We start from the raw sequence: 25,777 nt of genomic DNA on the forward strand, positions 1-25,777 counted from the left end.
CCCTGGCACACTCATTCTCCCTCCCTCCCTCCCTCCCTCCCTCTCTCTCTCTCTCTCTCTCTCTTTCTCTCTCTCTCTCTCTCTCTTCCTCAGTCAAATAAATAAATAAATATATTTTTTTAAGTATTTGCTCTGAAACAAAGAAAGTTAGCATAGCAAAAAGTGTAAAATGTTATCTGTTCCCATCTGCATGTGTCTCCTTACTCAAATTCCTAAGCTGAAGCCCTAACCCCCAAAGTGATGGTGTTAGGAGAAGCCTTTAGCAAGCTATCAGCTAGGTCATGAGGATGGAACCACTATGAGATAAGGAAAGATGGGATTGGCCTAGCATGTCTGGGACCCTAGGTTCAATCTCCACCCCGCCACACTCACGGCATAGAGTTCCAGGTAAAATGGCCTGACAGCCAGATGTGGTGGTACACACCTCTAATCCCAGAACTCTGGAGGCTGAGAAGGGACTGCTGTGAGTTCATGGCCAGCCTGAGACTGGGTGGGTTTCCAGGTCAGCCTGGGCTAGAGTAAGACCCTACCACCAAGAAAAAAGAAGAAGAAGAAGAAGAGGAGGAGAAGGAGAAGAGGAAGAAGAACAGGAAGAGGAAGAAGAAGAAGAAAAATTAAGGAATATAAAGATGTCTAGACAAAAGCTGACTCCACTGGCAGCCAGTAAAGGGGAGTCAGGATAAGATAAAATACACTCCATTCCAAAGAGACAAAAACAGGAAAAAAGACAGCGATAGGGTACTGATAAGAAGTAAGCCAGTAGGCTCAATGGGCTGAAGAGATGGCTTAGTGGTTGAGGCACTTGCCTGCAAAACCCAAGGACCCAGGACCCACATAAGCCAGGTACACAAGGTAACATGTGTCTAAGGTTCATTTGCAGCAGCTAGAGGCCCGAGTGCACCCATTCTCTCTCTATCTGCCTCTTTCTCTCTCTCTCTTTCAATAAATAAATACAAATAAAATATTTTACAAAAAGAAGTAAGCCAAGTTCTCAGGACAAGCCCACAGGCCTCGGGACTTCAAACTCAAGAATCAGATTTTGGCCACGCAGTGATTCCTCCAGCAGACAGATGAGCAATGCAGAGAACTATCACCTTGTCACACCATATGATTTAAAGGGCAGAGGCTGGGTACCACCTTGAGAAGAAACCTAGTTAAAAACTGAGCTGCCCTGAGCGACTGAGCACAGGGAACAAGCACAGGTCAGGGAGCCTCAGTGCGACCTGCCACAGCCCCAGGTGAGGAGAGGCCAGGGAGGCAGTTACGGAAAGCAGAAGGGTGAGATACTGAGAAGACCAAAGAGAAAGGTGGCAAGGAGCATTGGCTTAGGTTGGAAACTACATAGGAAGAGAGCCCCACCCTCAGTGGCCACAAGCAAGCTCAGCAACTAAGAATGCATGGCGTCTGACAGCCTGAGCCTGCATCCTCTGGAGCAAACTATCAGACCTGAGGACTCTGAAGCTGCAGGGGTGTACATGCCACCCAGAATGGCTGCCCTTCAGCAGGGTGATTAATACTCAAGAGGCCTTAAAAGTATAAAGACGTGTCTTTCACATGTGCTGAATCTCAGCAGTTGCTGAGGTTGCTTCCCACAATCCCAACACACAAGAGAGAAACCTACCCTCAGAGGAATACAGTCTGGGGAATCTCAGGAAGATAAGGCTGCTGCACAGCTCACAGACAGCAAAGCTACACATGGTCAGTAAAAGGCCCTGGTAAGCAAAGAGGCGGAGCTACCAAGGTGGAAAAGGCTCTGGCTCATCAGACACTTGTCCAGTACAGACTCAGCAGCCTAAACCATGGTAGACAAGAGCCCACAAATCTGCCCTGCCCCCAGTACATGCATAGGCATATGATTAGTAGTCTCCAGTTTTCCAGAGCAGAAGACACTGCTCCAACACCTCACACTTTTTATTCTTTTTCTTTTTTAAAATATTTGCATTTATTTGTTTGTAAGCAGAGAGAGGAAATGGGCATGCCAGGGCCTCTTGCCATTACACCCGAACTCCAGATGCATGTGGCACTATGTGCATCTGGCCTTACATGAGAACTAGGGAATTGAGCCTGGGCCGTCAGGGTTTGCAAGCAAGTGCCTTTAACCACATAGTACTGAGCTATCTCACCAGTTCCCTCATTCTTTTTTAAAAATATTTTTATTTATCTATTTATTTGACATAGACACAGAGAAAGAGGGAGATAGAGAGAATGGGCGCACCAAGGCCTCTAGCCACTGCAAAGAACTCCAGATGCATGCAACCCCCTTGTGTATCTGGCTTACATGGGTCCTGGGGAATCGAACCTCGAACTGAGGTCCTTAGGCTTCACAGGCAAGCATTTAACTGCTAAGCCATTTCTCCAGCCCCTCATCCTTTTTTTTTTTTATTTTTGACTCTTATGATTCCCTTTATTCTTTTTACCATGTGGTTAACTGTATGTTTACATTATCATATTTTTTAAAGTTTATATTTATATGTGTGTGTATGTTTGCACACACATGTGCACCCATGCCAGGCAGGGTCTCTTGCCACTGCAAATGAATGCTTGCCTGGTTTTATGTGGGTACTAGGGAACTGAACCTGAGCATGCAGGCTAGCCAGCAAATGCCTTTAACCACTAAGCCATTGCCTTAGCCACTTACATATTTTTAAAACTTTTGTGTTTTTATTTGTTTTCCTCCTTCATGCATTAATGTAACTTTTTATGATATGGTTTATTATTGGGCAATATTTTTTATTTTCTTAGTTTCTTTTTTTTTTTTTTTTACTTTTTTCCTTCTGTGTTTCTTTGTTTTTCTCCTATTTACATTTAGCAGTATTTTACTTTTACCACATTTTTTAAATTTTTATTTATTTATTTATTTATTTGAGTGACAGATAGAGACAAAGACTGGGCACACCAGAGCCTCCAGACACTGCAAACAAGCTCCAGACACTGCTCCTTTGTGTGTGCCGGCACGCGCACATGGCAGGCCCTGGTGCCACTACAAAGGAACACCAGACACTTAAACCACTTATGTAAGTGGCTTGGGAATTGAACCCAGACTGGCAAGTTTTACTACCAAGTGCCTTCAACCACTCAGCCATATTTCCCTCTCCAATTTGATTTGTTTAATATAAAAATGAACATCTCAGAACACCAATAATGAGAAAATTAAAACTGCTTAAGCAAGGTCCCTTAAAGAAAGAATGGAACAAACGTGTGAGTTCACAGGACACACTTTTGTTACTCTTTACTGGCACTCCCATTGGAAGGATATGTTAATTTTCTTCACCAATCATAAGAGATCAAGTACTGTAAGTTATCACTCTTTTCCGAGGTTTTTTGCTGGTTGCTGTTTGGTGGTTCTAGGTAGTGTCTTGCTGTAATCTCAAACTGACCTTACAGGGCTCCTCCCACCTCTGCTTCCCACACATGGGAATTCAGGTGTGTGTCACCAAGCCTGGCTGTTTTATTATTTTTAAAATGAAACCAAAACAGGCTTTTAAACAGCAAACATTTTAGAAGAGGAAGTAGAAATAGGCAATGACTCCATTTCTGTGGTTATATTTAGAAAGAAACCTAAAATCCCAGCAATCCCACACTAATATTCATGTGACTTTCGAGCTAAATGGGAAGCTGCATATTTTCCCACTCTGTTTTTCATGTACTCTCCTTAGTCCACTTTGCCCACACTAAAATGAAACATTCAGCACCAACCTCATCATTCCTGTCCCACTTTGCTCTTAATTCTGCTAGCCATGGAGTTAAAAGGACAGGATTAAGAGTCATTAGACACAGCACTAAGGAGAATTAAAGGGCTTGTTCAAGGAGTAGAACATCTGTTCCTCAAATTCCTGCCTATACAACTAAGATTCCGATCAAAGAGAAGAGAGCGAAAGACAATCTGACAGTAAACTGGAGTCACGAGGAAGTGAACGTTCTCTCGGGAGTCAGCCAGAAGCAGAGGAAGGCTTAGTGACACCGCACGACCCTTTCTGTGAAGTTATTCATGGGCAAGTGGAAGTACAGGGGCGTAGGTGGGGGGCAGCGGGAAGGTGAAGACGGAGGATCCTTTTACGTAGTTTTTGCTTGGCTAGAAAAACAAGCTGGGACACGCAAGACAGATAAACACAGCTGTCTGGGGCTGTCACTTGGAGCTTAGGAGCCAAGGTATCTTGTTGTAGTGAAAAGTGCACCAGAATGTGAGTCAGGAGTCTAGGGATCCAAATCCTCTTTCTGCTAGCTAGGTGTGGGATGGTGAACAAGCCCTTTAGCTTCAGGTCTTCTTATGTTATGGAGAACACTAGATGAGAACAGATGGCAGGACTATACAGAGTCGCTCCTGAGCCACATAGCTCATGTACTAGTTGTGAGACTTTGCTGACTCCAGGTTTCCTCCACCAAAAAAGAAGAGAATAACATAGGAAGGTTTGGTAAAATGGCTAAAATAACAGGCATGCTTGCCTCACCCCAATAACTGAGTGCTGCCCCCACAATGCATAACCCACAACCCTATGGGGAATACCAGTAACTGTACTGAGGAGGGCCCCCAGTGGAATGGGAGCAGGGAGGAGGGAAAAAATGGTTCCAAGACATGATGTATCCATACAAAGTATGTTCTTAATAAAAATAAAATAAGATAATATGCACACCAACACTAGTAACAAGTAGTAACTAGCATTACCTCTTACTTTCCAAGGTCATAGTTTATCTATTTTATAGAACAGTATTCCCTCAATACCCATGAAGGATGGGCTCAAGAACCATCTGGAGTTACTCAGTGTTGTTTTGTTTTGGTTTTGGGTTTTTTGAGGTAGGGTCTTACTCTAGCCCAAGCTGATCTAGAATTCACCATGTAGTCTCTGGGTGACCTCAAACTCACAGCAACCCTCCTACCTCTGCCTCCTGAGTGCTGGGATTAAAGGTGAGTGCCACCAAACCCGACTTTTTTCAAATATTTTTGATCTATAGTTGGTTTAATCCATGGATATGGAATCTGCAGACTCAGAAGCCTCATTTACCCACCCAAAAAATAGTGCTGAGAGCAGGCCAAGAAAGCAAGAGACATGAGGTGGCCCAGCAGGTTTCCATACGAGGGTATCAGAAGCAAGTCACTATATATCCTTAGCTGCCTTGTTATTTTATTTTAGATTTTTAAATTTGAGAATAGATTTCTAATGCAAAAAGGTTTCTGTTGAGGTTTGATAAATGTCTCCCATAGTCTCATCTGTTTGAATAACTAGCCCCACTGGTGATGCAGTTTGGGAAATTTATGGAACCTTTAGGGAGTAAAACCACACTGGAGGAAGTAGATCACTAGGGGTGATCCTTGAGGTTTCACAACCGGACTCTACGTTCTGTTTCCAGACTGTGGCTGCAATGTGACCAGCCTCCCACTCCCACTTCCCTTAAATTGCTTGTTAGGTATAAGGTCATAGCAACAAGAAAAGAAACTAATAAAGAAAATTGGTACCAAGAACTAGAACCATTACTATGATAAACCTGATAATGTAGTTCACAGACCTTTGGAACTGGCTTGCAGAAATTGTGGAAGAGTTTGGAACTTTGGGCTAGACAAGCCTTGGAATTCTGTAGTGTAGCTTAATGGGCCACTCTTGTGCGAGGTGGAGAAAAATGTGGATGGTGCAGGTCCAACTCATGAAGTTTCAGGGAAAACAAGATTCCACTGGAAACTGAGCTAAAAGCCATTCATGTGGTATTCTGGGAGAATCTGCTTATATTCTACTCATTTCCTAAGAATTTGGGTGAGGCTGAATTCAAACGTATTCAACTAATTTACTTGGTGGAAGAAATCTCAAGACAAGATATTATTCAGTGGGGAGGGAATTATCATATTTTATTGTCTATAATTATGGAAGTTGTCAATAATAAAAAATATAAAGTTAAACAATTGAAAAAGATATTATTCAGGCTATGTTATGGCTAATGCTCATGGCTCTTATCCAAATCTATAGCAAAAAAAAAGCAGGTGGAGCAAAAAGATATGAAAAGTGTGCAGTTTGGCAAGGAAAGCAGCTAGAATTGTTAAAGGGATTAGCACCACTAAGGAGAAACTTAGTGCTCTAAACCAGGACAATACAATTAGTACCCTGAGGACAAAACCTTACCCACTGAAGGCTCCATCCTGTGAAAATCCAAATTTATTTTTAAAAGACAGCCTAGAAGATACCACATGCTCAGCTAAAGAACATAGAAAAATCAATCTGGAAGGTTCCTCCCTGCTGGCAGTGCCAGAAGTATTATAGAGACTACTGCAGGAGAAAAGTCAGCTATACTCTCAACCAGCAGTGGACACAGTGAGCTCTACAACACCAACTGTACAGGCAAAACATGCCCAATGCTGTGACAGTGGTGTGATTGCTGTAGAGGTAAGTAACTGTTTCTGAGCGGATTTGAGGGAGCTTCATAGGAGAGATTTGTGCCTCACTAAAGACCATGGCTGCGAAGGAGGTCAGAGGCCCTAGGCTTCTGGGGGAACTAATGCTATTATGCTAAATGGACATGATGTCATACTGCCTTCTAAATATATATGTTTAATATAAATATAGATAAATATATACCAATAGTGTAGTACTGCTCTCAGGCTTAATCTCAAAAGTTTCTCTTTGAAGTAGACAGAGGTTAGCGCAGATAGGCATATATGGCCAAAGTGCTGAGAGTAAGTGACTACTGTGTGCGCATCCCTAAACAGGGCATCCCTATCACCCTTTTCAAGACTCAAGGAACATCATTCAAGAAAGGGCAGAACAGGGAGGTCCCGGATGCCCCCAAAACATTACAGGCCATTGCCAAGGCCCTTGGTTTCCCACCAGAAATAGATGGTAGGACCCCACTGCTGAAGACTCCACATACTTGGGCTGCAAGGTCACTGAGAAGCCCTGCTGGAGCTGAGCTGAAAGCCTCCTCCATGTAGACCAGCTGACAGAAAGCTGGAAGAAGCCATTCTGAATGCAGTTCAATGGGAGAGAGAGAAATCACCAGTGAAGATACCCAACAGTGGACACTGCAAGCTTTATATTTGGACAGCCAGGCCAAATGAGCCAACAGGTGCAATAGTGGCATGTCTGTTATGGGGGAAACCAACCACAGTCTAATTTGAATGGGAGGGAATATATCCCTGATGTTGAAAACCTACAACATGGGTAGTCATGAGCCCTAGGAGTGTAACTGCTCTTGTTTGGCTAAAAGTTTATACTATGCTCACCAAACTGCTCAGTAAGCACTTCTCTTAATGTTCATAGCCATATAGTAATGCTACTCTCACTTTCTGTTAGAGAATCTTCTCTTTTCAGATGGACGTGACCTTGGGATGACTCAGAAGGTACCACGGCACTAAGAAGATATGACAGAGGAGTGCTCAGCACTGAAATAGCGCAATCACTCCTTCCAATGCTCAGGGTCCATTGAGGAAGAGGTAGCAGAAAGAATGTAAGAGCCGGGCTGGAGAGATGACTTATCAGTTAAGTGCTTGCCTGTGAAGCCTAAGGACCCTGGTTCAAGGCTCAATTCCCCAGGACCCATGTAAGCCAGCTGCACAAGGTGGCGCATGCATCTGGAATTCGTTTGCAGTGGCTGGAGGCCCTGGTGCACTCATTCTCTCTCTACCTCTCTCTCTATCTCTCTGTCTCTCTCAAATAAATAAATAAAAATCAAACAAAAATTAAAAAAAAAAAAAAGGAATGTAAAAGCCAAAGGAAGGGTAGGACTACTTACAATGTACTCCTCCAGAAACAAAATGGCCTGTATATTCATGACCTTACAGTGCCTGGCACTACCTGCACAAGACCATCATAAAAGGAAGAAAAGATCATGACATCAAAATAAAAGAGAGACTGATTGAGAGGGGGAAGGGATATGACAGAGAGCGGAGTTTCAAAGGAGAAAGTGGGGGGAGGGAGGAATTACTATAGGATATTGTTTTCAATTATGGATGTTGTCAATAAAAAATAATATATTTAAAACAAAAAAAAGAGGCAGAAAACACAGAAAAAGTGTATGAGCTAGAGGAGGAGGAGGGCTATGGAATGGTGTTTCTTGGACACAACATGGCCAATATACTCAAACTCAGACAAGCTGCAGCTTCCTAGACAAGGCTGAGCCCATCAACATTCCACTGATGGAGGAGGAATTCATTAGATCCCAATCCTCTCACAGGAACTACTGGGACTTAATGGTTTCTGGGGGACAAACAGTAATGTTCTCCAGTGGTTTATCCCCTGGCAAGTTGCTCAAGGCAAGTTAGTCAGCCACCATGAAAATCAAGAGAGGGGAAGAGAAAGGAAGGGAGGAGGGTACTTAATAGGTTGATATTGCATATATGTAAGTACAATGATTGAAATGGGGAGGTAATATGATGGAGAATGGAATTTCAAAGGGGAAAGTGTCAGAGGGGAGAGGGAGGGAATTACCATGGGATATTTTTTTATAATCATGGAAAATGTTAATAAAAATTAAAAAGTAGATTAAAAAAAAGAAAATCAAGAGAGATCCCTAAAATACCTAAAACTAAAATTACCACAAGATGCATACAAGAGAGACATCTGCACACTGATATTTATCATGGCAGTATTCCTAAAGCCAAGTTGTGGAATTAGCCAGGTACCCATCAGCAGATAAACAAATACAGAAAACAGGGTATGTATCCACAATGTAGTAGTATTTAACCATAAATAAAAATAAAATTCTGTGGGCTTAGCAGTTAAGGTACTTGCCTGCAAAGCCAAAGAACCCAGGTTCTATTCCCCAAAGCCCATGCGTGCCAGATGCACAGGGTAGCACATGTGTCTGGAGTTCATTTGCAGCACCTGAAGGCCCTGATGTGCCCATATTCGTTCATTTTCTCTCTCTCTCTCTCTCTCTCTCCATATATATATATATATATATATATATATATATGTGTGTGTGTGTGTATGTATATATATATGTATATATATATGTATATATATACATACATATATAATCTCAAATAAATAAAAAATAAAATAGAATTTATTAAAAAATAAAATAAATAAATATGTTGTTTTTCAGGAAAATGAATAGAACTAAAGGTCATCATGTTAATCCAAATAAGCCAGACTTGGAAAGATAAATATTATGTTTTCTCTTATATAGAATCTAGATTTAAGTATTTGTGTGTTTCATGAATGTAGAAGGGAGACTATTTGGGAGGAGGAAAGGGGCTAGAGGGAAGTAGAGAGAACAAGACAGAGCAATGGCACGGAAAAAAAAAACAAATATTACTTCTCTATCATTTGTAGAATCTAAGTAGATACATAGACATCAGACAGACACACAAACAGGTACATATAACATGAAAGCAGAGGAGAGACTACTTGAGAATAAAAGACCTATGGGAAGGGGGAAAAACAGCAAGTAAGAGCAAAGTACACAATATACATATATGAAAATGTTATAATTAAATTCATTATTTTGTTTGCTACCTAAAAAATTTTTTTTAACTTTCTGAAGAAATAAGAGCCGGGGGGGGGGGGGGGGGCCTCATGAAACAGTGGTTAAGGCATTTGCCTGCAAAGCCTAAGAACCCTACTTTGATTTCCCAAGACCCACATAAGCCAGATACACAAGGGGGTGCATGTGTTTGGAGTTCATTTGCAGTGGCTAAAGGCCCTGGTGTGCCCATTCTCTCTTTCTATCTGCTTCTCTCTCTCTCTCTCTCTCTCATAAATAAATAAATAAATAAAATATTATTTAAAAAAGAAATAAGAGCCTGGAGCACACCAAAAATTAAAGAAGTACTGAAAAACAAAGATAAAAGGAAGTTGCTAGGCATGGTGACACGCACCTTTAACCCAAGTACTCAGGAGGCTGATGTAGGAGGATCACGATGAGTTTGAAGCCATCCTGGGCTACAGAGTGAAGTCTAGGTCAGCCGGCACTAAAAGAAGAAAGAGGAGAACAGAGGAGAGGAGAAGAGGGGAGGGGAGGAAGGAGGAAATGGGAAAGAACAGAACAGAAAAGAAGAGAAGGAAAGAACGGAAAAGAAAAGAGAAAAGAAGAAAATATCTGGATGTGGTGGCACACGCCTTCGGCTCATGGTTTCAGAGGTTCAGTCTACAGCCAACTAGCTCCATGGGGGTAGACCTAAGATAAGGCAGAACATTATAATGCACGGAGGTCATAGTAGCCAAGAAGCAGAAAGCAAGAGACATGAAGGAGCCATGGACAAGCTATGTCTTTCAAAGACATGCCCCCAGTGATCCACCTCCTCCAACTCACATTGCAATAGTACCTTCAGCTATCAACTCATTAATGGATTAATACGTTGATGCAGTTAGCACACCCATGATCCAGTCACCTCTCAATAGTGTCACCATCTGGGAACCAAGAATTCAACACATGAGTCTTTGGGAGGACACTTGCTATAACACCCATTAATACCCATCACCTCCATCAAACCATGAGGTAAACATCAGATAAAAACAAGTTGAGGATTCCATAAACAGCCAAACCAGTATCCCTCAAAACTATCAAGATCTTGAAAAACAATAATGACCAAAAGAAAAATTTTTTAAGACTAACAAATTTTTATATGCCAAAGGATATGAAACAAATATGAAACTAAATTATCTTGTAGGGGTCATTACTGAAGAAAACAATGATAACCAAAATCAAGTCTGGGTATTAATAATAACTAACAATGGTTTTTTAATTATAACAAACAGACCATATTAAGATAAGATTTTAAGGACATACATATAATCCTAGCACTTGGGAGGCAGAGTGAGAAGATCCCAAGTTCAAAGGATAAAGTGCTTACTATACCTGTGTTCAAATCCCCACACAACTTTAAAAAAAAAAAAAAAAAAAAAAGCTAAGTTCAAAGGCATTCTGGGCTACATAGCAAGATACTCTCTCACCTCCCATATATATATGCAAGTTAATCATAAAGGAAAATGGTGTATGCATGAAGTATGTACATCTTTTTTTGTTTGTTTGTTTGTTTTTCAAGATAGGGTCTCACTCTAGCTTAAGCTAACCTGGAATTTGCAATCCTCCTACCTCTGCCTCCCAAGTGCTGGGATTAAAGGTGTGTGTCACCATGCCCGGCTCTATCTTGTCATTTTTCTATAAATTACAAAAAATATTCTGGGGCTGGAGAGATGGCTTAGCAGTTAAGGCATCTGCCTGCAAAACCAAAGGATGCCAGTTTGATTCTCCAGAACCCACGTAAGCCAGATGCACAAGGGGGCACATGTGTCTGGAGTTCTTTTGCAGTGGCTGGAGGTCCTGGTATGCCTATTCTCTCTCCCCCACCTCTCACTCTCTGGCTCTTTCTCTCTCTCAAATAAATAAATACAATATGTTTTTGAAAATATTCTGGAGCCAGGCGTGATAGCGCACACCTTTAATCCCAGCACTCGGGAGGCAGAGGTAGGAAGATCGCCATGAGTTCGAGGCTACCCTAAGACTTCAGAGTGAATTCCAGATCAGCTCTGAGCTAGAGAGAAATCCTACCTCAGAAAACCAAAAAAAGAAAGAAAATGTGTGTGTGGGTTCATTCTGAGACTGAGGAGCTGGTTTAAGATAAAGTATTTGCACAAGCACGAGCACCTGAATTCAGAGTCCCAGAGTACACATACAGCCAGACACAGTACTGCGACTCTACAGTCCCGGCACATACAGCCAGACACAGTACTGCGACTCTACAGTCCCGGCACATACAGCCAGACACAGTACTGCGACTCTACAGTCCCGGCACATACAGCCAGACACAGTACTGTGACTCTACAGTCCCGGCACATACAGCCAGACACAGTACTGTGACTCTACAGTCCCGGCACATACAGCCAGACACAGTACTGCGACTCTACAGTCCCGGCACATACAGCCAGACACAGTACTGTGATGCTACAGTCCCGGCACATTCAGCCAGACACAGTACTGCGACTCTACAGTCCCGGCACATACAGCCAGACACAGTACTGCGACTCTACAGTCCCGGCACATTCAGCCAGACACAGTACTGTGACTCTACAGTCCCGGCACATACAGCCAGACACAGTACTGTGATGCTACAGTCCCGGCACATTCAGCCAGACACAGTACTGTGACTCTACAGTCCCAGCACATACAACCAGACACAGTCCTGTGACTCTACAGTCCCGGCACATACAGCCAGACACAGTCCTGTGACTCTACAGTCCCGGCACATTCAGCCAGACACAGTACTGTGACTCTACAGTCCTGGCACATTCAGCCAGACACAGTACTGCGACTCTACAATCCCAGCACTCCTGCAATGAAATGGGAGGCAGAGACAGGAGAACCTCTGGGAGCCTGCTGGCCAGTTAACCTGCATTTAAAGCACAAACTAACAGAGACTCTTGTCTCAAACAAGGTGGAAGGTGAGGATCAGCACCCATGTCTGTCCCCTCACCACTAGAAATACATCATAGCAAACATGCGTGCACATTCACACTCACATCATACATACAAAGAAAATTCTGAAATTAAGTTCACTAAAATTTCCAGAGCTGGAGAGATGGCACTTGCCTGCAGAGCCTAACAGCCAAGTTTCATTCCCCAGTTCTGAAATAAAGACAGATGCACAAAGTGCCGCATGCATCTGGAGTCTGTTAGCAGTGGCTGGAGGCCCTGGCATGCCCATTCTCTCCCTCTCTCTTCTATCCCTCTCTGCTTCCAAATAAACAATTTTTTAAAAAAATTTAAAATATCAATATGTCTTGTCACTTCAACACAGACATACATATGGATACATGCACATAAAGGAATAGGTAAATATATATGCGTATATATGTATGTATATTTTATGTCTTTCCATTCAAAAGGTCAAAAAGGAATGATGCCCCAGTGTCAGTGAGCATGCCGAGCATTCGTATTTTTCTCTATCATTCACATAAGAAGGGAGTACAGCTTCTTGAGAAAACGCTAATTCCAGGACTTGGAAAGAAATGTATCAGAAAGCCTACATCATGTTGTCTCAGAAATGAACTCAGCTTTTAAAAGACATATGGTGATGTCAAATTACACAGCCATCAGGGACTCCCACTAGACAAATCTGGACAATTTAAACATCATAAGTAATGACTCCAACTGGCAAATATTTGCAAAACCATAAATACTGAAAAAATAGAATGCCAAAAAGAAAAAAGAAAGGGGAGGGGGGAATGAACACCATCACCACCAAAAAAAGTTAACTCATTATCACTAATCCTGGAGCTAGAAGTGTATAAAGGGATTAACAAAGCACTTATCCTGCTTTCCCAGTAAGAACAATATTTCAGAATAATCAAACATCACCACCCAATGAGAAAAGCTCTTATTTTAGAAGAAATCCAGGAGATAAAATAAAATTATAAAATAATCAGGGCTGGAGAGATGGCTTAGTGGTTTGCTTGCAAAGCCTAAGAATACATGTTCGAATCTCCAGGTCCCACATAACCAGACACACAGTGACACAAGATGCAATGTTGCACATGCATACAAGGGGGCACAGACATCTGGAGTTTGTCCACAGCAGCTGAAAGGCCCTGGCGCATCTATTCCCTCTCTCTCTGTCTCTCTCAAAAAAATAAAAAATTTAAAATAATAATAATAATGAAAAATTCAAATGTAATCATCAGTAGACGACAAACTCATTAAGTGAAAGGATGACAATTACCTGAATATTTACATGGTCCACAAAGGTCTTGTCCAGTTCAAGTACAAATTATTTATTTTATAAAGGCTGGAGAGAGAGCTCAGTGGTAAAGGCACTTTCTTGCAAAGTTTAATCACCTGAGATAGATTCCCCAATACCCACATAAAGCCAGATGCACAAAGAGGCACATGCATCTGGAGTTCCTTTGCAGAGGTAGGAGGCCCTGGCACACCCAATACTCACATACATACACATTCTCTCTCCCTCTCTCATACATAAAAATATTTTTTAAAAAATCACTTTTAGGGCTGGAGAGATGGCTTAGCGGTTAAGTGCTTGCCTGTGAAGCCTAAGGACCCCGGTTCGAGGCTTGGTTCCCCAGGTCCCACATTAGCCAGATGCACAAGGGGGTGCACGCATCTGGAGTTCTTTTGCAGAGGCTGGAAGCCCTGGCGCGCCCATTCTCTCTCTCCCCCTCTATCTGTCTTTCTCTCTGTGTCTGTCGCTCTCAAATAAATAAATAAAAAATAAATAAAAATTTTTTTAAAAATCACTTTTAGCTGGGCATGGTGGCACACACCTTTAATCCCAGCACTTGGGTGGCAGAGGTAGGAGGATTGCTGTGAGTTCAAGGCCACCCTGAGACTACATAGTGAATTCCAGATCAGCCTGAGCTAGAGTGAGACCCTACCTCAAAAAAAAAAAAAAAAATTCACTGTACAATGGAAGAATCAGCACTATCAAACTTATCTAATAAGCCATCTTAATTTCTATATTGGAACTTCACAATACATGTCAACTGACATGATGCAATATAAGTTATGATTAAGACATTGATATATTCTAGAAAATACTAGAGAAGATAAAGCATCAAATGAAATTATAAGAAAGCAATACATTGGCCAGCCAGCCCAAATGAGCCAACGGGTGAAATAGTGGCACGTCTGTCATGGTGGAAACCAACTGCCCTCCAATTGGACTAGAGGCCCGCTCCATGGGGGGAAACACATCCCTGATACTGAAAACTTAAAACAGGGATAGTCATGAGTCCTAGGGGTGTAACATCTGCTGATGTCTGGAAAAATGTATATATTATGCTTATCAAACTGCCCAGTAAGCACTTCTCTTAATATTTATACCCTTATATTAATGGTACTCTCACGTTGGGTAGAAAATCTCCTCTTTTCAGATGGCAGTGACTTTGGGATGACTCAGAAGGTATCATAGTGCTGGAAAGAAGTGACTGCAGTACTGAGTAACATCTTGATCACACCTTCCAAGGCTCAGGGTCTAATGCGGAAGACGTGGCGGAAAGAATGTAAGAGCCAAAGGAAGAGTAGGACTCCTTACAACATGCTCCCTCCAGACATAAAATGCCTTGATATCCATGACCTCATAGTGCCTGACACTACCTACACAAGACCATCATAAGAGGAGGAAGAGATCATGACATCAAAATAAAAGAGAGATTGATTGAGAAGGGGAGGGGATATGATGGAGAATGGAGTTTCCAAAGGGAAAGTGGGGGGAGGGCATTACCATGGAATATTTTTTATAATCATGAAGTTGTTAATAAAAAAAAAATTGAAAAAGAAAGAAAGATACCTCTTGAGCAGATCTGTGAGAGCATTTCCAAGAAGTACCAAGAGGGGTTAGAAGATCTTCTGGCAGAGTGGATGGCCCTTGGGGTGGAGGACTACATAGAAAGAAGTTCTAAGAAAACTCAAGGTGGTTTCCCTGGCTGTCCTTCCTACAAGGTCATGAGTGCATCTACCCCGTAACTGCCATCCTTTGCAGACACTGGAAGCCAGATCATGAGCCTTCCAACATGGACTTAAGTCCAAAGGTCCAGGAATCCTCCAGGCCACCTGTGCTCCAGCCTCATGGACTAAGAAGCTATCAGGTTCTCCAACTCTCCAGCAGACAGCTATTGTTGGGTGGCCCAGCCCATACCCTGTAAGCCAATCTGAGAAGTTCCCTTCGTAAAGCATATTTACTCCATTGGTTCCGTCGGTTCTTCTGGAGAGCCCTGGCTAATAAAGGATCATACTACTTTTATTCATTAATAAAATTAGTATACAGTGATAATAAATTATATTCTGGTACATTTCATTATAGATGGAATTCAAAAGACAATAGCCTTACCTACAAAGATGAAAATACCAAGTCAAATATGAAGATATTAACTAAATACATACCACTCACAGGGTTGAAGGGATCTAAATGCCTTGAAAGAAGCATCCATTCCAGCAAAATCCCAAAATTTAACATCGTAGTCATACCCTCCAGTAACCAAACGGGCACCTGAGGGATCCAGACCCAAAGCAGAAACCTGTTCAAAACATGCAAACACATAAAATCAATGGCTAAAAACCAACTGAGAGTCAATTATAAATCCCATTTATAATCCTTATCCCCACCACCTACCCTATAGGCACTAGAAACATCAACCCCAAAATGATATTGCTTCTGCCAAGTGTGAATGGAAAACATCTTCTTAGAAGATGACTTTTAAGTATTTTTTCTTTTGAAATCAAGAAACAAGTTTTGATTTTGTTTTGTTTTTCCAAAGGGTCTCACTCCTGTCCAGGCTGACCTGGAATTCACTATGCAGTCTCAGGGTGGCCTTGAACTAACCACGATCCTCCTACCTCTGCCTCCTGAGTGCTGGGATTAAAGGCGTATGCTACCACAACCAGCTAAGAAACAAGGCTTTTTTGTTTGTTTGTTTTTTCCAGTAAGGGTCTCACTCTAGCTTAGTCTGACCTGGAAATCACTATGTAGTCCGAGGGTGGCCTCAAACTCTCAGTGATCCTCCTACCTCTGCCTCCCAAGTGCTGGGATTAAACTCATGCACCACCATACCCAGAAAGAAACAAATATTTTTAATTTTAATATAATTGAGCTTTGCCCCAATTTATAATGAAGCCAGTATAGCTATCATTGCAATTCCATGGGATAGATTAAGTTGCTTTAGTTAGAAATCTCACAAATAATTCAGCTTTCTAAAGTACAAAATTATGAGGAAGCCATATATATATATATATATATATATATATATATATGCACATACATATATGTATACACACACATACATACATACATACATACATATACATCTATATACACATACATACATACATAAATCAGTGTACTGGAGAGATGGCTCAGCAGTGAGGGCACATGCATACAGAGCCTAAAGACCCAAGTCCAATTCCCCAGGACCCATGTAAAGCCAGATGCACAAGGTGGCACATGCATCTAGAGTTCGTTTGCAGTGACTAGAGACGTGGCGTGCCCTTTCTCTCCCTCTCTCTCTCTCTCTTTCTCCATATATGTCTGACTCCCTCTCATAATTAAAATAAATAAATAAAAACATCCCTATATCAAAGAAAAACAAATTTTTAAAGCCAACAATAACATTGACAAAAGAGGTCCCTACTTAAGTGAAAAGCAACAGATATTTTGACTAGACATAAAAGTAATCTTTCTGGATTATACTAAGTGAGGTAACCCAGGCCCAGAAAGCCAAGCGCCACATGTTCTCTCTCATATGTGGATCCTAGCTACAGATGATTGGGCTTCTGCGTGAGAATGAAAATACTTAGTAGCAGAGGCCAGTAAGTTATAAAGGAGACATAAAGGGAAGAGAAAGGAAAGGAGGAGGGTACTTAATAGGTTGATATTGTATATATGTAAGTACAATGATTGTGATGGGGAGGTAATATGATGGAGAATGGAATTTCAAAGGGGAAAGTGTCGGGGGAGGGGGGAGGGAGGGAATTACCATGGGATTTTTTTTATAATCATGGAAAATGCTAATAAAAATTTAAAAATAAAAAAGTAATCTTTCTATGTTTTATAATGTCATTAGCTGTTATTATGTTCCAATTTTGTACTGGGTCTTAATTTTAAAAGTACCATATTAATTCATTTTTTTCATGAAGTTTTGTTATTGTAAAATCACAATCAAATATTTTTAACTTACTGTTTTTGTCCCATGCCTCAGTGTTATCTCATGTGAATCAGGGATCTTCTGGACAGGATTCTAAAATAGAAAAATTCCACGATATCAATAAGTAAAATAATGTACTTGAGAGGAATTTCTATCATATTAACAGGAAATATACTGTTTATTTTGTTTTGTTGCAGGACTGGTAACCAGAGAGTTGCACTTTATCACTGAGCTACATCATAGCCCTTAATTTTTTCCTTTAAAATTCAACATTTGGGGGCCTGGAGAAATGGCTTAGCAGTTAAGGCACTTATCTGCAAAGCCAAAGGATGCAGGTTCTATTCTGAGGACCCATGTAAGCCAGATGCACAAGGGGGCACATGCATTTGGAATTCGTTTGCAGTTGCCTGAGGCCCTGGCATGACCATTCTCTTCCCAACACCCACCCCCCGGCCTATTTCTCTCTCTCTTAAATAAATAAAGAAAAATAAAATATTAAAAATATATCTTCTTTGCATTCATTTATTTGCAAACAGAGAGAGAATGGATGTGCCAGGGTCTCTAGCCATGGCAAACAAACTTCAGATGCATGTGCCACATTGTGGATCTAGCTTAATTTTGAAACAAGATCTTACTAAATTGCTCAGGTTGGCCCTAAAGTCACTATGCAGTACAAGCAGGCCTTGAACTTGCTAGGAAATGGAACCAGTCTAGATGCCCTTCAACTGATAATGTACAATGAAGATGTGGTACATTTATACAATGGAGATCTATTCAACAGTAATAAAAAATGAAATTTGCAAGGAGATGATGAATCTGGAAAGGACTGTATTAAGTGAGGTAACCCAGACCCAGAAAGTCCAATGCTGCATGTTCTCTTTCACATGTGGATCCTAGCTACGAATGTTTAGATTTCTATGTGAGTTGGAGTAAAAGTCAGTAGTAGAAGCCAGGAAGCAAGAAAGGGGCTATAAAGGAGGGAGGAGAAGGGACAGAGGAGAAATGAAGGGAAGGCTTAAGGGAGGGTACTTTAAGTCAGATTACTGGGGGTAAAATAGTCTAAGTGTGATCAGGGGAAGGGATAAAGGAAGAGTAGGAGGAATGTCCATCAAAATTTCTAAAATGCTATGAATAAACTATATAGAAACCTACTTCATTGCTAGTCAGTAACATATATTTGTTTAAAACAGAGAGAGTGTGGGCAGAAGTAGCCTATGAACTTGAATAATGGTGTGTCTAGAAACCACAGAATGTTAGTAGAAAAACTGCAGTGCCCAGAATGAGATACCTTCCAGTGAGTTGTCCTGATGCCCCCCAAAAACATTACAGGCCATTGTCAAGGCTCTTGGTTTCCCACCTGAACGAGGTGGTTACACCCTAATGCTGAAGACTCACATGCTTGGGCTGCAGGTCACTGAGAAATCAAGCTGACGCTGAGCTAAAACCCTCTTTGTTGACTAGCTATCTGAGTGCTGGAAAGAGTAATGGTGTAGGCAGCCTTTTGGGGGAGAGAAATCATCAACACTGGTAAACAGCAATGGACCCTGCAAGCCTTAAGATTGGCCAGCCAGGCCAAATGTGCCAACCGGTACAATAGCAGCATGTCTGTTATGGGCATAACCAACTGCTTTGTAATTGGAGTAAGGTGTGCTCTGTGGGAGGGACTGCATGCCTGATTCTGAAAACCTAGTCAAAAGCATATGGCTGGGAAACGCATGAGCCCTAGGGTAGTAATGCCTGCTGCTGTCTGGCTAAAAGCATATATTATGTCCACCAATTTGCTTTCTAAGCCCTTTTTTATATCTACACTCATATATTAATGCTACTCTCACTTTTGGTTAGAGAAGCTTCCATTTTCAGATGGCAGTGATCACTGGGATGACTCAAAAGACACCACAGTACTGAGAAGAAGTGACAGTTCAGCACTGACACATCTCTATCTCACCTTCCAAGGCTCAGAGACCATTGGGTAAAAGGTGACAGAAAGAAACTAAGAGCCAAAGGAAAGGAGGAGTACTTACAGTGCTGACTTCCAAACACACAATGGCCTTGACATTCGTGACCTCACTCACAGTGCCTAACACTACCTATACAAGACCTTCACAAAAGGAGAGGGAAAGAATGAAGACATCAGGCTGTAGAGATGGCTTATCAGTTAAGGTACTGGCCTGTGAAGCCTAAGAACCCAGGTTCTTTAACAGCAGCACTCAGGAGGCAGAGGTAGCAGGATTGCCATGAGTTCGAGGCCAGCCTGAGACTACATAGTGAATTCCAAGTCAGCCTGAGCTAGAGTGAAGCCTTACCTCAAAAAACCATTTATTTTTTTGAGATGGGGTCTCAATGTTACCCAGTCTATTCTCAAACTCCTGGGCTCTAGTAATCTTCCTATCTCACTCTCCTAAGTAGGAAACACTACAAGTATGCATCACCCCCACACACTTAATCATTCAGACTTTTTAAAATATTATTTATTTGAGAAAGAGAATGAGTCTGGGTGTGCTAGGGCCTCTTACCACTGCAAACAAACTCTAGACGCATGTGCCACTTTGTGCCTCTGACTTTACGTGGGTACTAGAGAATCAAATCCAAGACAGTAGGTTGGCAAACAAGTACATTTAACAGTTAGAGCCATTTCTTCAGCCCAAGTTCTTTGGTTTTGATGATAAATATAAATCATAAAACATAAATAATTTTAAATCTCAAAGAAAATAAACCTAACAAACTCTTTAGGTTGTATAAAATTATTTCTTGTGCTCGCTTCAGCAGCACAAATACTAAAATTATTTCTTGAACTAGAACCACATTAAAATCTAGCTGTATTTCACTAACACACAATTCTGTGTCTTTCTGAATCACTATGCCTAAATAAAATTCTCACAAAGATCATCATAAACTGAAGGGAATCAAATTAGGAAGCCATTTACCTTACTTCAATACAAAGCTAATCATTAGCTGGGCGTGGTGGCACACGCTGTTCATACTAGCACTCAGGAAACTGAGGTAGAAGGATTGCTGTGAATCCAACCTGAGACTATTTCCACTCAGCCTGGGCCAGAGCAAGACCTTGCCTCAAAAAACGAAAAAGTCGGGCTGGAGAGATGGCTTAGCAGTTAAGCTCTTGCCTGTGAAGCCAAAGGACCCCGGTTCGAGGCTCGGTTCCCCAGGTCCCATGTTAGCCAGATGCACAAGGGGGCGCACATGTCTGGAGTTCGTTTGCAGAGGCTGGAAGCTCTGGCGTGCCCATTCTCTCCCTCTCCCTCTATCTGTCTTTCTCTCTGTGTCTGTTGCTCTCAAATAAATAAATAAAAAATGAACAACAACAACAAAAAAAAAAGTCCAAATAAATAAGATTCTAAGCTACTTAGTTCTTTAATTATATAAGAGATATATAGCTGGCTCCCATTGCAGTATTTTAATTTTTTTAATATTTTATTTGAGAGACAGAGAGAGAGGGAGGTACAGCAGCAGAAAATGTGCACACCAGGGTCTCCAGCTACTGCAAACAAACTCCAGACACATGTGTCCCCTTGTGCATCTGGTTTACATGGATTCTGGGGAATCAAACCTGGGTCCTTAAGCTTCACACGCAAGCACCTTAACCACTAAGCCATCACTTCAGCACCATTGCTTTATTTTTTTTTTTAAGAGAGAGAGAGAGACAGAGAGAGGGGGAATTAACATGCCAGGGCCTTTAGCCACTGCAATAGAATTCCAGACTCTTGTACCACCTAGTAGGCATGTGCAACCTTGTGCTTGCCTCACCCCTGTGCATCTGGCTTACATGGGATCTGGAGAGTGGGGCACGGGTCCTTAACCACTAAGCCATCTCTCCAGCCCTTGCTTAATTTTTTAAGTTGTTTACTTATTTGCACATGTATGTGTGCAAATAAAATAGATGAATGTTCATCTAGCTTTACATGGGTGGCAGGAGAATTGAATCTGGCCCAGCAGGCTTTGCAAATAAGCATCTTTAACCACTAAAGCCATCTCCCAAGCCTCCACTTAACAGAATTATAAAGAAATGAAAATTTTATGTATAAGTACTCTTCTAAGAACAAATGAACAGCTAAACTGTTTCACTTATAAAACAAATCTATTATAGTCTGCACCTGATTTCATAACAAATTAGTTTTTACCATGAGCAACAAGAAATACCATCATGAAAAAATTGGTATTTCGCATAATTCAATGCAGAATGTCTCTATATAAACAAATTTCTAAAAAGCAAAAAAAAAATTTACAGCACTGAACTTTGTGTTTATATTAGTAGTGTTTAAGTTTTATTGGCATAAAAAAAATCAACATTTCACTGGAAAGTACATAGGGGATAATTCATAATAAGCCCATATAATTGGCAAAACCAAATCTTCTAAAATAGCAACCTGGGCTGGAGAGATGGCTTAGTGGTTAAGGTACGTGCCTACAAAGCCAAAGGACTCAGGTTGAGTTCCCCAGGACCCACATAAGCCAGATGCACAAGGGGGTGAATGCATTTGGAATTTGTTTGCTGTGGCTGGAGGCCCTGGCACACTCATATTCATTCTCTCTCTCTCATAAATAAATAATAAAATATTTTAAAAATAAATAAATAAAATGAAATAGTAGCAATACATCTTTTGTAGCATATCATTGGATAGTGACTGTTCTTTTTCCAGAACATTCTACTAATGACTTTTTGAAATATGACTTAGTGTAAAATTTGCTATAACAGTAAAATATTTAAAACTTTCCTGCCAAGAAGTATTGTAAACTAAATGACTACAGTGAGGTAATTTATTACCAGAATACCAGAATTCATCACAAAAGCTACAGTCTTTTTTTTTTTGAAGTAAGGTCTCACTCTAGTCCAGGCTGACCTGGAATTCACTGTGTAGTCTCAGGGTGGCCTTGAACTCACGGTGATCCTCCTACCTCTGACTCCCGAGTGCTCAGATTAAAGGTGAGTGCTCAGATTAAAGGCATGCGCCACCACACCCGGCTAAAGCTACATTCTTTTTTTTTTCTTTTAATTTATTTGAGAGCGACAGACACAGAGAGAAAGACAGATAGAGGGTGAGAGAGAGAATGGGCGCGCCAGGGCTTCCAGCCTCTGCAAACGAACTCCAGACACGTGCGCCCCCTTGTGCATCTGGCTAACGTGGGACCTGGGGAACCAAACCTCGAACCGGGGTCCTTAGGCTTCACAGGCAAGCGCTTAACCACTAAGCCATCTCTCTAGCCCTAAAGCTTCGTTCTTAATGAAGGAAAAAAAGGATACCACTTCTTGCCTCGATTTGTTTTGATTAACAACTAAAGGATTACTTCCAGGATCCTTGGTCTACCCTCAGTAACAACAATCATAGTAAACATATTTGGGATAACATGAGCAGTTCTGTCTGATGAACATCCTACAGTGCTTTCAAATGTATCATAAACAATGATTCAGGAGAAAAGTTAAAGTTATCTTGGGGCTGGAGAGATGGCTTAGTGTAGGAGAAGCATAGCCAGGGGGGCCCTGGGACAAGACCCTGAGATCATAGCACATGTGCGACTGCTGCTTCCCCTGTCAGCCAACCTAAACCCTGCCTAAACACCCAGACAGGAACACAAGTCAGTGAAAAAGGGACAACACAATGCCAAACAACAAAAGGACCAATGGGAAGCGGGGAAGGGGTATATAGAGATGCCTGTTTTCCTCAATAAACGAGTCTGCTTTCAGCTTCTCACCTGACTCCCAGAGTCTGTGTTGTTAACTCTGCGCCTTCTTACCCCCACCCCCAAGGGCTGTTCAGGGGGATCCAGCAACAGCTTAGTGGTTAAGGCACTTGCCTGTGAAGCCAAAGGATCCAGGATGATTCCCCAGTACCCACATAAGCCAGATGGATAAGGGGGTGCATGCTTATAGAGTTTGTTTGCAGTGGCTGGAGGCCATGGTATGCCCATTCTCTCTGTGTCTGTCTCTCTTCTTTCTATCTCTGTCTCTCTCTCTGCTTGCAAATAAATTAGTTAATTTTTAAAAAAAAAAAAAAAGAAAGAAAGAAAGTTATCTTGGCCAGGTGGCACACAGCCTTAGTGGGTAACCAATGGCTTTCTGATTGGCTAAGAGATCCGTCCAGTGGAAAGGAACCCATATCTAGAACTGGAAACCAGTTCTGAACCCTATGGAAACAAAGATTATGTTCTCCTGTGTCAAGCACCCACTAGTCTTTGGCTAAAAGAGGGGCTACATCCATCAAATTCTTCCTAATAATGCTAATCCCATTTAAAACTATGCTGATTTCACTGTTCATTCAAGAATCTGTTTTTCTTTTTCAGAAGACAACAAGACCTGAGGAGATAAGCCACCCTTCACACTTCAGCCAAGGCCCAAGTGAAACCACAGAGATGAGCAAGAATGCTGTTTTCATGGTGAGCCTGACAATCAGTGCCAGCGTGAAGGAGACAGATGCTGAGGATAATCAACATTTACCAAAGCAGAGATCCAGAGGCTCCTAAGAGCTCATCACTGAAGTAGACTTAAAACTCACCCACCACAGCTCCAGGAATTTTGCAGAAGAGGGGGTAGAATGGAAAAACTGTAAGAGCTACAGGTTGGTACATTTTGACCAGGGTTTTTTTTACTTTTTCACACACACACACACACACACACACACACACACACACACATATTTGTTTTTTGAGGTAGGGTCTCACTCTAGCCCAGGCTGACCTGGAATTCACTGTGGAGTCTCAGGGTGGCCTCAAACTCACAGCAATCCTCCTACCTCTGCCTCCCAAGTGCTGGGATTAGAGGCATGTGCTACCACGCCCAGCTAAATATGTATTTTTTGAAAGAATGAATATAGGGCTGGACAGATGGTTTAGCAGTTAAGGCAGATGCCTGCAAAGCCTAAAGACCCAGGTTCAATTCTCTAGGTCCCATGTAAACCAGATGCACATGAGTTTGGAGTTCATTTGCAATGGCTGGAGGCCCTGGCGCACCCATTCTCTCTCTCTTTCTGTCTCTAACAAATAAATAAATCTTTGAAAAAATGAATGTACTTTGAAGCTGGGCATGGTGGTATACGCCTTTAATCTCAGCACTTGGAAGACAAAGGTAGGAGGATTGCTGTGAGTTTGAGGCCACCCTGAGACTCCACAGTGAATTCCAGGTCAGCCTGGACTAGAGTGAGACCTTACCTCAAAAAACTAAAAAAAAAAAAAGAATGAATATACTTTGAGCACCTGCTCTATGTTAATCACTGCATTGGGTGGATAGGAGGGTTGGTTGGTTTCTTTATGAGTGATAAGAGTCTCATGTTGAGCCCAGGCCTTATGCTCACTATGTTAGGGATGACCCTGGACCTCTGATTCTCCTGCCACCACCTCCCAAGTGCTGAGAAGATTAACAGGTGTACACAATCAGTGTGCAGTGCTGGAGAAGAAACACAGGGTCTTGTTTGTGCTGAGGAAGCAATCTACTAACAGAGCTACATCCCCAGATGGGTACTTGTTGCAGTCAGGTTCGCATTGCTGGTAGAAAACTCCCAACCAAGAGCAACTTATGGAGAAAAGGGTTTATTTTGGCTTACAGACTCAATAGGAAGCTCCAAGATGGCAGGGGAAAGTGATGGCATAAGCAGAGGGTGGACAATACCTCCTAGCCAACATCAGGTGGACAACAGCAGTAGGAAAGTGTGCCAAACACTGGCAAGAAGTAGCTGGCTACAACACCCGTAAGCCCACCCCCAACAATACACCATCTCTAGAAGGCTTTAATTCCCAAACTGCCATCAACTGGGGACCTAGCATTCAGAACACCTAAGCTTAAGGGGGAATCCCTTAATCAAACCACCACATTCTGCCCCTGGCCTCATAAACTGAACCATACATGATGTGAAATGCAATGAAATGTATTTAGTCCATATTTAAAAGTCCACGTAGTTTTTAATCAATCCTAATGATGTTCAAACATCCCCATAATCCAAGGTCTTGTAACAGCCAAAATACCAAAAACAAAAGAAAATAATAGTAGTAGTAGTAATGGGATCGCCTTAAGATCGAAGCCACCTGAGACTACATAGTTAATTCCAAGTTTATAGGAGACATCTAAATCAAACCACCACAGTGCTGATAAAAATTAAATTAGGAAAATGAAAATCAATGTTAAAACGAGATAGTTCACTTCACACAAATTTACAGGGTTATGGAGGAGGGAGGGAAATAGAAACAAACACTGGTTC

At 41.7% G+C, this 25,777-nt stretch overlaps 1 protein-coding gene across 1 annotated transcript in view; it reads right to left on the minus strand.

Moving 5' to 3' along the window:
* Positions 1-25,777, minus strand: part of Wdr70 (WD repeat domain 70) — a 266,830-nt gene that overhangs the window by 189,527 nt on the left and 51,526 nt on the right. Inside the window, exons 6-7 of the mRNA XM_045132810.1 lie at positions 17,610-17,669; positions 15,820-15,953 (exon numbers count right to left, since the gene is read on the minus strand). Of these exons, the coding sequence (XP_044988745.1) occupies positions 15,820-15,953; positions 17,610-17,669 (194 nt within the window). The remainder of the gene's footprint in view (positions 1-15,819; positions 15,954-17,609; positions 17,670-25,777) is intronic.

The sequence above is a fragment of the Jaculus jaculus genome, chromosome 13 (genome assembly GCF_020740685.1).
Source record: "Jaculus jaculus isolate mJacJac1 chromosome 13, mJacJac1.mat.Y.cur, whole genome shotgun sequence".
NCBI lineage: Eukaryota > Metazoa > Chordata > Mammalia > Rodentia > Dipodidae > Jaculus > Jaculus jaculus.